Raw genomic sequence first — 18,819 nt, 5'->3', positions numbered from 1 at the left:
CACGGCGTCAGAAAAGTCAGACCCCCCCCTCAAATATGACGTCACAAAGCTCTGCCCCCCCCAAAGAAAATAAAACATGCTTCAAATCGCTTTAAACTATTGTCATTGTAGTGAATATTTAATGTGGCGCTGCACTCTGATGTTGTAGGAGAAAACATTTATAAAAAAAAGTACATTTAATTAAGTAGAACGTGTTGTCGAAATGTATTTAAATTTGCGCATTTTGACGTGACGTCACATTTCTCAACCCCCCCCCCCCCCCCATCGTCACAAATGTCTGCCCCCCTCCCCCAGGTGCGTGACGTCATTTATGGACGGCCCCATCGGTGCTCGCTAACAGCACTTGCCCCAACAGCCTGTGAAGGCTACACGGGGGATCTGTGTCTTTGTGTGCGTGAGTCTGTGCGTTGTGCCCGTTTCTCTGCGCTGCTCACACTCCGTGCTCTCAGCACGCACGACTCAGATCCAGAATCCTCACTGAGTCACCATCACCCCACACATACAGTGCGGGGTAGAGCGGTTGACTAAACGAGTGGTGGACGGAGTGCAGCAGCTCCATGGAGTCGGCGCGGTAAAACGACAGCAGCCCCGCCTCCCAGTGCAGGTGACACCCGACTCTCCGGGGAGGATCCCTCGCCGGCACTGAGGTCCAGACACCACCATGAAGCACTGAGCAGCTGTTGTTATTTTTATATAAAACCCAGGATGAGTCGTTCCCTCCCAGGCTGCACTCTTTACCACTCCCTTTCCGTGCGATCGTCCCGTACGCGACTCCAACCGCACAGCCCCACGCCGCACCCCCCACGTCCACCTCCCAGTAGTGCTGACCCGACGAGAAGCTCTCGGAGCACAGGGCTTGTAGACAGCCATCAAAGCGGTGCGGGTGATCGGGGCGACCCTGGGAGACATCGGTCAGCGTCACCGTCCTGAGATCCGAGGAAATCTGGAGGTAGTTGCGGGCCGAGTTTGTGTCCACAGTCGGTGAGCGTCCGTCTGCAGTAACGATAATCACAGTAGCCGTGTAACAACAGCACCACTATAACAACAGCACTCGTGCACTAACACGCACGTGCACTGCAATAGAGCAATTCATAATGAGCATTGTTATACAACGTTGTAATGCGTAGCTATCGGTGTGATGACATGTAACGGCACTTTGTCAATCCACTGCTGGATGAGGGCCTCCCTACACCGTGCGGGTCACGGGGGACATTTGACCATACTTCACCACGCCGGTCACCGCGCGTTGGCGAAGGCAGGTGGCGCAGCTGGCGAGAGCACAGAAGTACAGTACAGCGGTGCGTTTGTCTGCCCCGTCATCTACATTTTTAAAAGTCCCGCTTCAGTTCAATATTCACTGTGTAGTAGATGTAAAACATGTGATGATACCATCAAAATGTGAAGTGCTCTATCTATTCTAATGCAAGGATGAGAACGTAACAGATATTAATTGCTTCCAACATGTATTTATTTAAACAAATTTATAGAAATAGAACGATCAAACATAGAGCAATTGTTAAGTTAAATAAATAAAGTTATATTAATAACAAATATATAAACAACTCCAATAAGAAAGTAATAGGACTTTTCAAATCGCAAAAAAATCGCAGCCTTTGCGATTTGCTAATCGCATTGTCTCAAATTGCGACTTCGATTTGGAATCGATTCATCGTTCAGCCCCACTGTGCGGAAGTGCCCGTGGGAGGCAGTGGATCACAGCAGCAGCGGCAACGTGGATATCAACACCGCCGCAGCGTCTCTGTGTGTGTACAACAAACACAAACATCTCCCGTGTGTCACCTTTCACAGACTGTAGGGGCAAGTGGTGTTGGTGAGCACCTGTGAAGGCCGGCACGGCACACGAGGTGGGTGTGATAGTGTAGTGATGTACACTCGTGTGTGTGTGTGATAGTGTAGTGATGTACAATCGTGTGTGTGTGTGATAGTGTAGTGATGTACACTCGTGTGTGTGTGTGTGATAGTGTAGTGATGTACAATCGTGTGTGTGTGTGTGATAGTGTAGTGATGTACAATCGTGTGTGTGTGTGTGATAGTGTAGTGATGTACAATCGTGTGTGTGTGTGTGTGATAGTGTAGTGATGTACACTCGTGTGTGTGTGTGGTAGTGTAGTGATGTACACTCGTGTGTGTGATAGTGTAGTGATGTACACTCGTGTGTGTGATAGTGTAGTGATGTACACTGTGTGTGTGTGATAGTGTAGTGATGTACACTCGTGTGTTTGTGATAGTGTAGTGATGTACACTCGTGTGTGTGTGTGTGATAGTGTAGTGATGTACACTCGTGTGTTTGTGATAGTGTAGTGATGTACACTCGTGTGTTTGTGATAGTGTAGTGATGTACACTCGTGTGTGTGATAGTGTAGTGATGTACACTCGTGTGTGTGTGATAGTGTAGTGATGTACACTCGTGTGTGTGTGTGATAGTGTAGTGATGTACACTCGTGTGTGTGTGTGATAGTGTAGTGATGTACACTCGTGTGTGTGTGTGTGATAGTGTAGTGATGTACACTCGTGTGTGTGTGATAGTGTAGTGATGTACACTCGTGTGTGTGTGATAGTGTAGTGATGTCCACTCGTGTGTGTGTGTGATAGTATAGTGATGTACACTCGTGTGTGTGTGATAGTGTAGTGATGTACACTCGTGTGTGTGTGATAGTGTAGTGATGTACACTCGTGTGTGTGATAGTGTAGTGATGTACACTCGTGTGTGTGTGTGTGTGTGATAGTGTAGTGATGTACACTCGTGTGTGTGTGTGATAGTGTAGTGATGTACACTCGTGTGTGTGTGTGATAGTGTAGTGATGTACACTCGTGTGTGTGTGTGTGTGATAGTGTAGTGATGTACACTCGTGTGTGTGTGTGATAGTGTAGTGATGTACACTCGTGTGTGTGTGATAGTGTAGTGATGTACACTCGTGTGTGTGATAGTGTAGTGATGTACACTCGTGTGCGTGTGATAGTGTAGTGATGTACACTCTGTGTGTGTGTGATAGTGTAGTGATGTACACTCGTGTGTGTGATAGTGTAGTGATGTACACTCGTGTGTGTGTGTGTGTGTGATAGTGTAGTGATGTACACTGTGTGAGTGTGTGATAGTGTAGTGATGTACACTCGTGTGTGTGTGTGTGTGATAGTGTAGTGATGTACACTCGTGTGTGTGTGATAGTGTAGTGATGTACACTCGTGTGTGTGTGTGATAGTGTAGTGATGTAGACTCGTGTGTGTGTGATAGTGTAGTGATGTAGACTCGTGTGTGTGTGATAGTGTAGTGATGTACACTCGTGTGTGTGTGATAGTGTAGTGATGTACACTCGCGTGCGTGTGTGTGATAGTGTAGTGATGTACACTCGTGTGCGTGTGAGATAGTGTAGTGATGTACACTCGTGTGTGTGTGATGGTGTAGTGATGTACAGTCGTGTGTGTGTGTGATGGTGTAGTGATGTACACTCGTGTGTGATAGTGTAGTGATGTACACTCGTGTGTGTGTGTGATAGTGTAGTGATGTACACTCGTGTGTGTGTGTGTGTGATAGTGTAGTGATGTACACTCGTGTGTGTGATAGTGTAGTGATGTACACTGTGTGTGTGTGATAGTGTAGTGATGTACAGTGTGTGTGTGATAGTGTAGTGATGTACACTCGTGTGTGTGTGATAGTGTAGTGATGTACACTGTGTGTGTGTGATAGTGTAGTGATGTACACTGTGTGTGTGTGATAGTGTAGTGATGTACACTCGTGTGTGTGTGATAGTGTAGTGATGTACACTCGTGTGTGTGTGATAGTGTAGTGATGTACACTCGTGTGTGTGTGATAGTGTAGTGATGTACACGTGTGTGTGTGTGTGTGATAGTGTAGTGATGTACACTCGTGTGTGTGTGTGTGATGGTGCAGTGATGTACACTCGTGTGTGTGTGTGATAGTGTAGTGATGTACACTCGTGTGTGTGTGTGATAGTGTAGTGATGTACACTGTGTGTGAGATAGTGTAGTGATGTACACTCGTGTGTGTGTGTGATAGTGTAGTGATGTACACTGTGTGTGTGTGTGATAGTGTAGTGATGTACACTGTGTGTGTGTGTGTGATAGTGTAGTGGTGTACACTCGTGTGTGTGTGTGTGATAGTGTAGTGATGTACACTCGTGTGTGTGTGTGATAGTGTAGTGATGTACACTCGTGTGTGTGTGTGTGTGTGTGATAGTGTAGTGATGTACACTCGTGTGTGTGTGTGATAGTGTAGTGATGTACACTGTGTGTGTGATAGTGTAGTGATGTACACTCGTGTGTGTGAGATTGTGTAGTGATGTACACTCGTGTGCGTGTGTGATAGTGTAGTGATGTACACTCGTGTGTGTGATAGTGTAGTGATGTACACTCGTGTGTGTGTGTGATAGTGTAGTGATGTACACTGTGTGTGTGATAGTGTAGTGATGTACACTCGTGTGTGTGTGATAGTGTTGTGATGTACACTCGTGTGTGTGTGTGATAGTGTAGTGATGTACACTCGTGTGTGTGATAGTGTAGTGATGTACACTCTGTGTGTGTGTGATAGTGTAGTGATGTACACTCGTGTGTGTGTGTGTGATAGTGTAGTGATGTACACTGTGTGAGTGTGTGATAGTGTAGTGATGTACACTCGTGTGTGTGTGTGATAGTGTAGTGATGTACACTCGTGTGTGTGTGTGTGTGATAGTGTAGTGATGTAAACTGTGTGAGTGTGTGTGTGATAGTGTAGTGATGTACACTCGTGTGTGTGTGTGTGATAGTGTAGTGATGTACACTCGTGTGTGTGTGTGTGTGTGATAGTGTTGTGATGTACACTGTGTGAGTGTGTGATAGTGTAGTGATGTACTGTACACTCGTATGTGTGTGTGTGTGATAGTGTAGTGATGTACACTCGTGTGTGTGTGTGATAGTGTAGTGATGTAGACTCGTGTGTGTGTGATAGTGTAGTGATGTACACTCGTGTGTGTGTGTGATAGTGTAGTGATGTACACTCGTGTGTGTGTGATAGTGTAGTGATGCACACTCGTGTGTGTGTGTGTGTGATAGTGTAGTGATGTACACTCGTGTGTGTGTGATAGTGTAGTGATGTACACTCGTGTGCGTGTGTGTGTGATAGTGTAGTGATGTACACTCGTGTGTGTGTGTGATAGTGTAGTGATGTACACTCGTGTGTGTGTGTGTGTGATAGTGTAGTGATGTACACTCGTGTGTGTGTGTGATAGTGTAGTGATGTACACTCGTGTGTGTGTGATAGTGTAGTGATGTACACTCGTGTGTGTGTGTGATAGTGTAGTGATGTACACTCGTGTGTGTGTGATAGTGTAGTGATGTACACTCGCGTGCGTGTGTGTGATAGTGTAGTGATGTACACTTGTGTGTGTGATAGTGTAGTGATGTACACTCGTGTGTGTGTGATAGTGTAGTGATGTACACTTGTGTGTGTGATAGTGTAGTGATGTACACTCGTGTGTGTGTGTGATAGTGTAGTGATGTACACTCCTGTGTTTGTGATAGTGTAGTGATGTACACTCGTGTGTGTGTGTGATAGTGTAGTGATGTACACTCGTGTGTGTGTGTGTGATAGTGTAGTGATGTACACTCGTCGTGTGTGTGTGTGATGGTGTAGTGATGTACACTCGTCGTGTGTGTGTGTGATAGTGTGGTGATGTACACTCGTGTGTGTGTGTGATAGTGTAGTGATGTACACTAGTGTGTGTGTGTGTGATAGTGTAGTGATGTACACTCGTTTGTGTGTGATAGTGTAGTGATGTACACTCGTGTGTGTGTGTGTGATAGTGTAGTGAAGTACACTCGTGTGTGTGTGTGATAGTGTAGTGATGTACACTCGTGTGTGTGTGATAGTGTAGTGATGTACACTCGTGTGTGTGAGATAGTGTAGTGATGTACACTGTGTGTGTGTGATAGTGTAGTGATGTACAATCGTGTGTGTGTGTGATAGTGTAGTGATGTACACTCGTGTGTGAGATAGTGTAGTGATGTACACTCGTGTGTGTGTGTGTGATAGTGTAGTGATGTACACTCGTGTGTGTGTGTGTGATAGTGTAGTGATGTACACTCGTGTGTGTGTGTGATAGTGTAGTGATGCACACTCGTGTGTGTGTGTGTGATAGTGTAGTGATGCACACTCGTGTGTGTGTGTGATAGTGTAGTGATGTACACTCGTGTGTGTGAGATAGTGTAGTGATGTACACTCGTGTGTGTGTGTGATAGTGTAGTGATGCACACTCGTGTGTGTGTGTGATAGTGTAGTGATGTACACTCGTGTGTGTGTGTGATAGTGTAGTGATGTACACCGTGTGTGATAGTGTAGTGATGTACACTCGTATGTGTGTGAGTGTAGTGATGTACACTCTGTGTGTGTGTGTGTGATAGTGTAGTGATGTACACTCGTGTGTGTGTGTGTGATAGTGTAGTGATGTACACTCGTGTGCGTGTGTGTTAGTGTAGTGATGTACACTCGTGTGTGTGTGTGATAGTGTAGTGATGTACACTCGTGTGTGTGTGTGATAGTGTAGTGATGTACACTCGTGTGTGTGTGTGTGATAGTGTAGTGATGTACACTCGTGTGTGTGTGTGATAGTGTAGTCATGTACACTCGTGTGTGTGTGTGTGTTAGTATAGTGATGTACACTCGTGTGTGTGTGTGTGATAGTGTAGTGATGTACACTCGTGTGTTTGTGTGGTAGTGTAGTCATGTACACTCGTGTGCGTGTGTGTTAGTATAGTGATGTACACTCGTGTGTGTGTGTGATAGTGTAGTGATGTACACTCGTGTGTGTGTGTGTGTTAGTATAGTGATGTACACTCGTGTGTGTGTGTGTGTGATAGTGTAGTGATGTACACTCGTGTGCGTGTGTGTGTGATAGTGTAGTGATGTACACTCGTGTGCGTGTGTGTGTGATAGTGTAGTGATGTACACTCGTGTGCGTGTGTGTGTGATAGTGTAGTGATGTACACTCGTGTGTGTGTGATAGTGTAGTGATGTACACTCGTGTGTGTGTGTGATAGTGTAGTGATGTACACTCGTGTGTGTGTGTGATAGTGTAGTGATGTACACTCGTGTGTGTGATAGTGTAGTGATGTACACTCGTGTGTGTGTGTGTGTGATAGTGTAGTGATGTACACTCGTGTGTGTGTGACAGTGTAGTGATGTACACTCGTGTGTGTGTGTGTGTGATAGTGTAGTGATGCACACTCGTGTGTGTGATAGTGTAGTGATGTACACTCGTGTGTGTGTGTGATAGTGTAGTGATGTACACTCGTGTGGGTGTGATAGTGTAGTGATGTACACTCGTGTGTGTGTGTGTGATAGTGTAGTGATGTACACTCGTGTGGGTGATAGTGTAGTGATGTACACTCGTGTGTGTGTGTGTGATAGTGTAGTGATGTACACTCGTGTGTGTGATAGTGTAGTGATGTACACTCGTGTGTGTGTGTGATAGTGTAGTGATGTACACTCGTGTGTGTGTGTGTGATAGTGTAGTGATGTACACTCGTGTGTGTGTGTGACAGTGTAGTGATGTACACTCGTGTGTGTGTGTGTGATAGTGTAGTGATGCACACTCGTGTGTGTGATAGTGTAGTGATGTACACTCGTGTGTGTGTGTGATAGTGTAGTGATGTACACTCGTGTGGGTGTGATAGTGTAGTGATGTACACTCGTGTGTGTGTGTGTGATAGTGTAGTGATGTACACTCGTGTGGGTGTGATAGTGTAGTGATGTACACTCGTGTGTGTGATAGTGTAGTGATGTACACTCGTGTGGGTAAACTGGCGTAAGCCCTTAGTAGCAATTCTGCCTCCCGAGTCTTTGTATACCACACAACACATACAAATGACATTTATCAAAAGCTGAAAAGTGCGCCAATAAGAATGGAGAAGTACACACTTGTTATAGAACTGACAGACAGAAACAGGAGCCTGTGCAGAAGGGAACACATGCAAATTAGATAGCATAATATAAGCTACTAAGAAAACTACGTAAAAAAAACTTGCATTCATCAATAAGATTACCTTAAAAGGAAAAATAATGTAGTGAACGTGTATAAACATGTGTGTGCTCTGAATAATCTATTAAGTTGTTTTGTTATTTGTGATTGTGCACCAATGCCGACACAGCGCCAGCATCACCAAACCATTTGGTAAGTAAAAAAAAGTAGGGGCGCTAGAGAATGGCTTGATGCCGATATCACAAGAGATTAGTACCCGAAAGATGTGGTCACTACTTGAGCATATTGGCCCTACTGATAACAAGAGGAAAGTGGAAACAAATTACGAAATTTGGAGTGGACACCTACTTCGGGCTATCTGCCGATGGATCGTGATGATAATTGACTCATAGAGACTCACAGATCCAGAGATGTATGGAGAGCTATAGATACTCCTTGAGACTCGTAGATACCAACTGAGACTCGGTAGAGATCAATAGGGATTCATAGAGGAAGACCTAACAGAATGAGAAAAGAGATTGGTGCCAGAAAGATGTGGCACTACTTGAGAATATTCGCACAGGACAGAGGAAAATGGAAACAAATGACGGGATTTGCAGTGGACACCGACTACGGGCTATCTGCCCATGGATCGTGATGATGATGGTGAGGAGTGCTCAGGCGGGACACATCACCAGAACGGACGAGGTCTGGTGGTCGACCCTAATGATGGAGGGGCAGCCAATGGTGAGTGCTCGCGCGAGAGATGGAGCGACGATGTGAGCGCATTAAGCTAAAAGGCGCTCTAGATATGTAAAATGAGATAAGGAGCAACTACATTATGACTTGTGGAGGCATTCATCCAGCAGTGGAGGGATCATGAATGATGATGAAGGTGTTGATGTCATGACTCCCGTGCGACAGAAGCTGAGTTGTCTACGTTATTGAGCTCCACTCTACCTCCGCCACTGATATCGATTCCCTCACCCCTGGTTGAGAGTGAATTGAGTGCCATGAGTGGTGAGGGTTGGGTTTGTTGTTCAATCATTGGAGACTAAGCCAAGGCTAGACTCATCCCACTTGAGGACATTGGCTATACTGGATAGGAGTTAGAAATGGGGCTTGAACCCAGGGCCCTGCTATTTGGGCTTGGCTGTTTCAACAGCACAGGCCTCCCCTTTACACTGAGCCAGGTTTGATGAACTCATTGGGGGAATGATGATAAATAGAATACCATCTACCACAAGCAAAAACAAATACATGTCCTCTAAACCTGCCTGCATTTATTTGTAGATGTGTTTCTATCCTTTGGTCTGTCTCCTTGGCACAGTAGGGGGCACAGGTGGTACATCGGCTAGTCATTCACTCAGTCGACCCATGGCACCTGGGTTTGTCCCGTGAGCTATCAGCGGGCGTTCGACACTTCACGTGGCCTTAACGTGCACATAGCCTGGCACTAGCACCGTGATGAAGTAACCACCACTTAGTGACAAATGGCGGTTGCTGTTGTCTCCTTCTATATGTCCGTGTATGACCTCTGATTACCACAGTTGGCTCTGTACAGTGGAAAATAAGTTGAACATACATACATACATGCGTGTCTTGGCAGTGTGAATGTGAACTCACATGGTGCAGACAGCTTGAGCTTCTCAATGACTCCACTCAGCCAGCTCACGTCACCCAAAGTCAAGTCACTCGGAGGAGCGGGCGGTGGGTGGCGCTCAGTCCTAAGCACACGGTAAGAGAGGACGTCACATGAGCGTGTGTCAACACGTAAACAACAAACACTGCAGACACAGCACTGATACAGCACAGGGTAGATGACTTTAGGCAGAATCCTGCAGGAGATGGGCTAGGTAATGTTTAAGTTTAGTTAGATTTGTTACACGGTTGGTCGCGCTTAGCCAGTTGCCCGGCTATCTTACAAAGGAGATCCGTGGTGCGTTAGCACGGCAACAACGAAACAAAAACGTCAACGTTGCAGAGAACGAGTACAGGGTCCTTAAGGAATATTGCACAACTATGGACAGAGGACGATGGATGCGTTTGAAGCACACAATACATATATACACAGACACGGTGAGACAGGGAGAAGACACTGAAACACTTGCACTCAGCCACTATGTAGCTAAACTCTGCAATAATACCCTCCCCCTGAATTTAGGTGGCAATAGCCATTGTTACGTAAAGATCTTATACAATGGACTCTGCCACCATGGGGTACAACTTAGATATGCAGTAGCAGAAACCAATATTAGTAGAGACCAACATAGGAGGTTGAACAAAGACATGGACACAGGAGACACACAAAGACCTAGCGAGAGAGAGAGAGAGACAGACAGACAGACAGCCATGGGGATAGACACAGCAACACTCGCCGATACATTTCTGGGTTCTTCAAATCCCTCTCTTACTAACGCATTCACATGATGAGCAAACCCAGCCTCAGCCTGTGTTCGTGCACTAAGGTACCTCTCTGTCTTCTTCATATGGCCCTGTGGAAGAAAAAAGGGACAGAGATTGATACATAATATAAGATAAATTTAACCATTGATAGACAGGAGTGATCAGAGTGTATTATTGTATTGATGTAAAACACGATGAGAATAGAAGGCAGGGGAAGAGCATTCATGGGATGGTGACCAAAAGGAGTAAATTGCGAGGGTATTGAAATAGATCTTGGATAATAAACAACTTGTTGACAATGTGTTAATGTGATGAAGATGCACACAGAATCTGTCTTTGTGGGCAAGTCATTTCCTTTGTTATCAGTACGTGTGCTGTATGGATAACACGTTTTTCTTCTGATTCCGATGACGTATGTGTACGTCGTAACTTTATCAGCACCAAGGCTTCCACAATGCCATGCAGGAGGGCGTTTGGCACAGTTTGGCGCCCACAATCGCAGAGTGCGGTCGAGTCGCTACCGTTTTCTGCGGTGACTACAATGTGTTTTAAAACAAAGGCGCCATGCCTCTCTGAATAAAATGTATGCTAATTGCTTGCGTGTTCCGATATTAATTGGTGAACGGAACCCACACTGCAACTTGCAGACGTTAAGAGTATGGGAAAGGGTTAACCACCGTATGGTAGGACACTACATTTCTCTTTCCTCACACTAAACGTCCTTGAAAATGTCTCACTTGGTCTCTATTTACAAGTTCGAAGGTGTCAGTAGCCAGTCACTTTTTGTTCCAAACCTTGGGGCCTGTGCTCGGCAACCGTGGTTGAACACACACACACATAGATGTGTTAATATACGTGAACCCTTTAGCCAGGAGTCTGAGGACTCTGTCAAACTAGGACACTCGCCTAGGCTCTGCGAGCACTCTACCTGCAGGAACGTGAGCGAGTCCCTCTCCTCCTGCAGAGCGTGCAGGCGCATGGCTGCTTCCTGGAGCTCGCTGATCTCGCGCTCGTAATGAGCGATGTTCTCCTCGATCTGGGACAGCAGCTCGCGCCCCTTCACGTCCACGCGGTCCAGAGCTGCCCTCTCGTCCTCATTCAGCGTCGCCCTCATGCGGGTGAACTCACCTGCGATGCGAACCTTGGTCTGGGCCATGGAATCCTGCAAAGGGCGTGTGATGGATTCTATCAATTAACTTTTTCAGAGCCCTATTACCAGGTGGGATAGTGGAGGTAGGTTTGCTACTTTTCCCACAGACTAAACCCAGGCATATTTAATAGTTGGCCCAGGTTTATCTAAACCATGCAGTATAGTGTAATGAAGTTCAAGCCAATACGACCACATTTCATTACAAATCAATTCCTGGTTTAACACGTAGGCTTTCGCGACCAATATCATCCATAAAAGATTTGTTTTGGGTTAGATCGCGTAGATATATAAATGTGTCGTTAAAACCCACCACCACCCGACACAGCCAACAAGTAAGGGTTGTCACGTAAACAGAACATGCCAATTCGTCACTAGTACAGCACACTGGTTTGTTGGAGAGCCAAGCCACAACATTTACAATCTGAGTACGACGTTTCGCCAGTAATTAAAACTAGCTTCATCAGGCGACAGCCAGCTTTGTGGAGAAGTCCACCTGTTTTGTTCCTTATATAGAGGCGTAGATGTGGTGACCACACTTCTGCGCTCTTGCGGTCATTCTGTGTATTGCACATCAGTGTGTTTATTTACTACCCTCCGAGTGTAAGTGGACCGGAGTGAGATGATGTGCCATCCGGCTGACACCTTAAAAGCTCTTTTCTTGACAAGTTTCCTGTGGAAGCTGTCCCTTCGTCTGGCAACGAACGTGGCTCCCGTTGAATTCTTCTTCGCAAAATTGTGGGTCACGTGGTCTTTCCTTATATAGAGTGCCTGGCTCTCCACGTCTAAGCTCCTCCCCCTCCTATAAATACTCTATACCCATATGGTGATCTCTCGCACACTTATTAACTCTCTCCCAGAAAACAATAAATTACAATTATTATTATCCACTGTCCATTTGTACAAAATGTTCGTCACAACAGTGAATGCAGGAACCACTATAAATCAGACACAATGTATACGTTATGGAGATTTAAAACCTGTTTAATTGTATTTCAGTTCGCATGAATGTATCGTGCATTCGTGATTGAGTACCGGTGTCGTACATTTTAATGACAAAGATAATTACGTAATTGCGTCTACATTTGATGACTTCAATGATATCTCTATACGCTTGTTGTTTTGTTGTCACCTGCATAGATTTCCATGGCAAAGCAAATGCTGCTGTAAAAGAGGGCACCAAGTCACCTGGTGGTATAAATAATTTACACAATATAACCATGTTGTGGAGAATATTAATACAAACAGATAATCAGACACGACATCTTCAGATATGTCTCTATGTAAAACTTATGCAAATAAGAAACATCCCATCAGCCCCACAAACTGAGAGTACATAATTTAAGAAGTATTGATTCAGTACAGGAAACTCTGGAGAGGTTCATGCATCATATAATTTTGCGTCTCATTAAGATCCATATACAAAATAGGCTAATTGCCTATAATTTTTGGCAGGTCATCAGCATTGATTCAAGCGAGCCTGACACTGCTAATGGGATACTCCATGTCAAAGCAGGTCCAGAGTTTGCATGTACTGAATCAATGGTGATAAAATTATGCATTACCAAATGCAGACAGATCTCTTAAGTAGGCGACTTGTGTGCTTATTGATTGTATTAATAATTTGCAGATCATTATCAATACACCTCTGGATGAAGGCTTCCCAACATCATGCTAACCAATGAGGCTAGTGTGGCCATACTTAGTTCCTCCTCATTAGGGTTGACAACTTCCCAGGTTTGACTTGGGAGTTGGCTTCAGTGTTCGGGTGGTAAGAATTGATTTCATAATAGAGGGTTTTTTTCCAGTTAAATCATGTAAATATATTAGTGTCGTTAAAACCCGCCACCACCCGATACAGCCAACTAGTAAGGGTTTCTCCACAGGGAATGGATTTTTCGATTTAAAGCTTTCGTGACTGCAGGGATTCATCTTCTTGGTTCTTTCGGTAAAGTCACGTAGAAGGGAAGTAATAAAATAATAAAAATAAAACATAATAAAATGAAATAATTCTCACGACGTTTCGGCTACAACGCAAGCAGCCGTCTTCAGGTGAAGAATGAGACACTACCAAGCTAGGAGCTTATATATAAACTGGGTTGGAGGTGGAAGAGCGCCTTAACAAAAAAGAATGTGCATATGAAGAGGAATTTAGCATATTCATGGAAAATGCGTAGGAGGTGGGCGGGGGGGGGGTTTCAAAGGCATATTATGCCCATGCATTATGCAGGATCAACAGCACCAAGGGGGGGTGCAGGGAGTAGCATTAACAAAGGAAAGGAATGTTATTGATATGTAGCTGCAGTTACTAAACAACCACGTAGAAAACTAAAGTATAAACTACATAAAAAATTAAAGTATAAACTGCATAGCACCATCAGTATACTTACTATACTCTACAATAAGCTGAGTTACTAACAGCAAGTAATACATTACAATTCTACGTCGTGAAAATTATATAATATGCTTCCATCTAAACTTTATTCTCTTACATCACACGAGCATATACCGTACTATATACTGCCATAGATAAACCCAACATTAAATTATATACTGTATTACTATAAACTACCCTATACTTTATACATTTCAACATAACACTATGTATTATTCTACCCACCCTAATGTGTATCGAAATGGTTTATTACGTCCTTCCAATGATTGCTAAGCCAGAATCCATCTTCTCGGTTAAAATTGTCTCTGTGTTTGTATATGTGGATCGCCTCATGAACGAATCTCTCATGATAGCCAGATGGCTTGCAGAGATTCGTTCATGAGGCGATCCACATATACAAACACAGAGACAATTTTAACCGAGAAGATGGATTCTGGCTTAGCAATCATTGGAAGGACGTAATAAACCATTTCGATACACATTAGGGTGGGTAGAATAATACATAGTGTTATGTTGAAATGTATAAAGTATAGGGTGGTTTATAGTAATACAGTATATAATTTAATGTTGGGTTTATCTATGGCAGTATATAGTACGGTATATGCTCGTGTGATGTAAGAGAATAAAGTTTAGATGGAAGCATACTATATAACTTTTACGACGTAGAATTGTAATGTATTACTTGCTGTTAGTAACTCAGCTTATTGTAGAGTATAGTAAGTATACTGATGGTGCTATGCAGTTTATACTTTAGTTTTTTATGTAGTTTATACTTTAGTTTTCTACGTGGTTGTTTAGTAACTGCAGCTACATATCAATAACATTCCTTTCCTTTGTTAATGCTACTCCCTGCACCCCCCCTTGGTGCTGTTGATCCTGCATAATGCATGGGCATAATATGCCTTTGAAACCCCCCCCCCCGCCCACCTCCTACGCATTTTCCATGAATATGCTAAATTCCTCTTCATATGCACATTCTTTTTTGTTAAGGCGCTCTTCCACCTCCAACCCAGTTTATATATAAGCTCCTAGCTTGGTAGTGTCTCATTCTTCACCTGAAGACGGCTGCTTGCGTTGTAGCTGAAACGTCGTGAGAATTATTTCATTTTATTATGTTTTATTTTTATTATTTTATTACTTCCCTTCTACGTGACTTTACCGAAAGAACCAAGAAGGGAATGGATTCTTTGCTCAACTACAAGTTTCCTACCACCACTCTCCCATTGATATATTTCGGTGCTTCCTCTTAGTACCTTTCACGCGACGGTCAATGGTATAGTGTATAGCAGATTGTATAATAATAAATAGTATAAAAGTGTAATGTTTAATATAATGTATAAGGTAATATGTAGTATCGTAATTGTATAGTGAATATACAGCAGTGTGGTATACAGTAGGGTGGTTAGAATAATACAGTGTAATATTACAACGTATAGGGTGGTGTATAGTAATACAGTATATCATTTAATGTTGGGTTTGTCTATGGCAGTATATAGTACGGGGTAGACCCGTGTGATGTAAGAGAAAAAAGTTTAGCTGGAGGCATATTATATTTTTTGCGACATAGAATTGTAATGTATGACTTACTGTTAGTAGCTCAGCTTATTGGAGAGTATATTTAGTATATTGATGATACTGATGTAGTTTATATTTTAGTTTTTTACGTGGTGGTTTAGCTGCTGCAGCTCCATATTATTAACATTCCTTCCCTTTTATTAATGCTAACCCTACTCCCTCCCTTTGATGCTGCTAATCCTGCATAATGCACGGGCATAATGTGACTTTGAACCCCCCCGCCCACCTTCTACGCATTCCACAAGTAGTGACTAATCCCATATCTGCATTTCCCATAAATATGCTAAATTCCTCTTGATATTCAAATTCCTTTGTCAAGGCGCTCTTTCCCCTCCAACCCAGCTTAAATATACGCTGCCAAGCCTGGTGGTGTTCATTCAGACGTTGTCTTTCTGACAGACCTGTTCTTCACCTGAGGACGGCTGCTTGCGTTGTGGCCGAAACGTCATGAGAATTATTTTATGATGTTTTATTTTTATTATTTTATTATTTCCCTTCTATTTTACTTTACCGAAAGAACCAAGAAGATGAATCCCTGCAGTCACGAAAGCTTTAAATCGAAATTTAGCAAGGGTTGTCATGTAAACGGAACATGCCAATTCACACAATGGACAGGAAGGACAAGATCAAAGGGCTCGCATAATGTACCTTGGCATCTTTAATCCCCCTACCCCACTGCATATCTATCCTCGTAGCTTTTCAGGAGCCCGGAGACACGACACCAACTCAGGTCTGTGTCTAGTGGACAATAACTTTCAGGCAGGACCAGGCGAGACTCCACGGAGTGGGACCACGCTGGCAAGAAGCCCGCGAGATGACACCGTGGGAGCAATCGGCAAGAGCCACGGCGGAGGAGTGCTCACGGAAAGGGGAGGGAGTCTCGTCTCCGCTGAGTTTCCAGCCTCTGTTGGAGGTGCAACTGTGGATGACTGGTGGGTGGAAGTCTCCGAGAGAATCTGCTCTGTGGGAGGGCTACTGGGTGCCACGGTGGCGAGATGTTAACCACCTCGCCGGGTTTGCAGGACATCGTGGGTTGATCCTGACTCTGACGCCTATTGTATATTTGGAGACTGCGTGTTCCGTGGATTTTTATCTGGGTCCTCTGGGTTTTCCTACCACATTTAGAAACAACATCATGCGTTTATAGTATTTGGCTGCAATAATTGCCTACGTGATAAGCCAATTCGTTGGACTATCATTTATGACAGCCAGGTAATTTTAGAAAAAAATGCTTTATAGCTCAGTAGCCCTTACCTGGTAAAATAAACATAGATTTGGTTAATAAAAATAACCCATCTTTAACTGCATGCTCTATGAGATGTACGAACTCTGTATAGTATTTTTTTAAGAAAACTCTCTTACTACACACTGCCGTGAGTGCACGACCATATGATGGTGTACTCTATGTGAACACGTGCATTCTGATCGGGTGAACCTGTGTGCAGTATTGTCCCTGCTGACCAAGGAGAGTTGTGACCCGGTGATGTTATTGCGAGTAGCACGCTATTTGATTACCACACCCTGCAGGGTAGTTGTTGAGGATCGGGTAATACAATTCTGAAGCCTACGAAGCGTGACAGTGCATGTCAGATCGCTCTACCCCAACCCACAAGTTGCACAAACTGAACCACATTCCAATATCCGCTCCATTTCGTAACGCCAGGCATATCTCTTCAAGGTCGCATCTCGCGTTGTAAAATTTAACCGCCGATTTCTAGTAATATTTTGATCCTAATTGTATTTGTTTTATTTGTTGGTTTTTAATCCAATGCAGTCGTTGCACCATACTGTGCTTGTTTATCTCACCCATTGCAAGTCATTTGAATTAGCCTGAAAAATGCGTTGCAGTCTCACGAGATATGAACTTTTTAAAATAAATGTTGCATTTGTTTAAATATACATTTCAAGCACCCATAGCCATAACACTGCAATATCCTGCACCGTTTTACACATTGACTCAAGACTAACAACATTTCACTTGGATCTACGGAATTTTCCTCACAGGGAGTCACAGACTCCACGCAGGGTGGAGGTCACAGGGTCAGAGAGCCCACACGTGTTACCTGCACGTCCTTGTGAGCGGCCTTCATCTGTCCCACGGACACCTCCGCCTTTTTCCTCTTCTCCTCCACCGCTCGCGTCTCCTCTTCGACTCCACTCTGTAAGAGAAGAAGTCACTAGAGGAGATTCCACTCGTTGAGCGGCCCCCTCTCAGCCCCACTCCACACAGCCATCCACTGTGATGGCCAGTAAGTCAGCTTCTACTGACTGAACAGTCTGAAAGGCAAGGGACAGTGGAGAGGGAATTGGCCCACACTGATGATTTACATCCCATATCGTTATACCCAGCGTCTATTAGCTCTAGTTGTGGTATCGTTTGTCTGCACCTGAGTGGTTCTCACTCTATGTATGGCGCCTCACCTTCCGTGTTTCGTGCTCTTTCTCCAGCGTGATGACATCATGTCCTCTATGGTCTCCTGCGATGGTGCAAACCGTGCAGGCCAGGCCCCTGTCCTGCTTGCAGAAGAACCTGTAAGGGTCTCCATGCTGCTGGCATCTTCGCTCCTCCAGGTTGACAATAGGAGCCACCAGGACGTGGTCTATCAACTTGGGGGTTTTCAGATGAGGCTTCAGGTGGGACTCACACAGGGACATCTCACACCTGAGGCAGGTCTTCACTGCAGGAGTCTCCCCATCACCACAGCCGTCACAGAAGACAATTGCGGCCATTCTATCTCCAACTCTGAGCTGCTCCACCAGGTTGGCGAGCGCCACGTTCTTTTTCAGCTGGGGTCGCTCAGGGAAGGCCGCTCGGCACTGCGGGCAGCTGAAGCTGCTCGCTCTCTCCCAGGCACCGTCCAGACACCGGAGGCAGAACGAGTGTCCGCAGCTCAGCGTGGAGGGGCAGTCAAACGTGCGCAGGCAGATGGGGCAGCTCAGCTCACTGTCGACACAATCACTGGGAGACGCGCTCGCCATGGCCCATGGCTTCACTCGGACTCAGTCGCTCGCCGCGGCTCACAGAGGAGCTATCGCAGCAGCAGCTGCTCACACAGCGGAGACGAACAAGGAAATGAACTGACTTCACCTGCAGTTAAGTTATAAATACCTCGAGACACGCCCTGGAATGTTCCACACGGCGGCCGGGCTCACCTGTGTAGACGTGGCGTTACAGTCACGCAGTGTTAGCTAAAACTGATTTTTGTGTTTAGTTTGTTGTCCTTCCCCTGCACTTCCAATTAGCACTGTTGGCTACGTACGGTGTGGAAGAAGTTCAACATACATACATAGCTTTGACCGGTCTCAAGTGATAAAATATTTATACA

The 18,819-nt window shown here is 44.7% G+C and overlaps 1 protein-coding gene and 1 long non-coding RNA gene across 2 annotated transcripts; one reads left to right on the top strand and one right to left on the bottom strand.

Moving 5' to 3' along the window:
* Positions 1 to 288: 288 nt before the first annotated feature.
* On the bottom strand, positions 289 to 18,548 carry LOC144733215 (E3 ubiquitin-protein ligase TRIM7-like). The gene is made up of 6 exons (XM_078615010.1): positions 17,915 to 18,548; positions 17,557 to 17,652; positions 11,305 to 11,538; positions 10,443 to 10,465; positions 9,597 to 9,697; positions 289 to 993 (listed from the first exon to the last, which is right to left on the bottom strand). Exons 1-6 carry the CDS (start codon positions 18,470 to 18,472, stop codon positions 446 to 448), a joined length of 1,560 nt encoding a protein of 519 aa, XP_078471136.1. The 5' UTR covers positions 18,473 to 18,548; the 3' UTR covers positions 289 to 445.
* Positions 1,695 to 13,725, top strand: LOC144733229 (uncharacterized). Its single transcript, XR_013588326.1, has 4 exons — positions 1,695 to 1,763; positions 8,559 to 8,717; positions 9,580 to 9,708; positions 11,341 to 13,725. It is a non-coding gene; the product is annotated as an uncharacterized LOC144733229 (long non-coding RNA).
* Positions 18,549 to 18,819: the final 271 nt, after the last annotated feature.

Source organism: Lampetra planeri, chromosome 45, assembly GCF_965212315.1.
Source record: "Lampetra planeri chromosome 45, kcLamPlan1.2.h2, whole genome shotgun sequence".
In the NCBI taxonomy this organism is placed as follows: Eukaryota; Metazoa; Chordata; class Hyperoartia; order Petromyzontiformes; family Petromyzontidae; genus Lampetra; species Lampetra planeri.
This window is presented reverse-complemented; position numbering and strand designations above follow the sequence as displayed.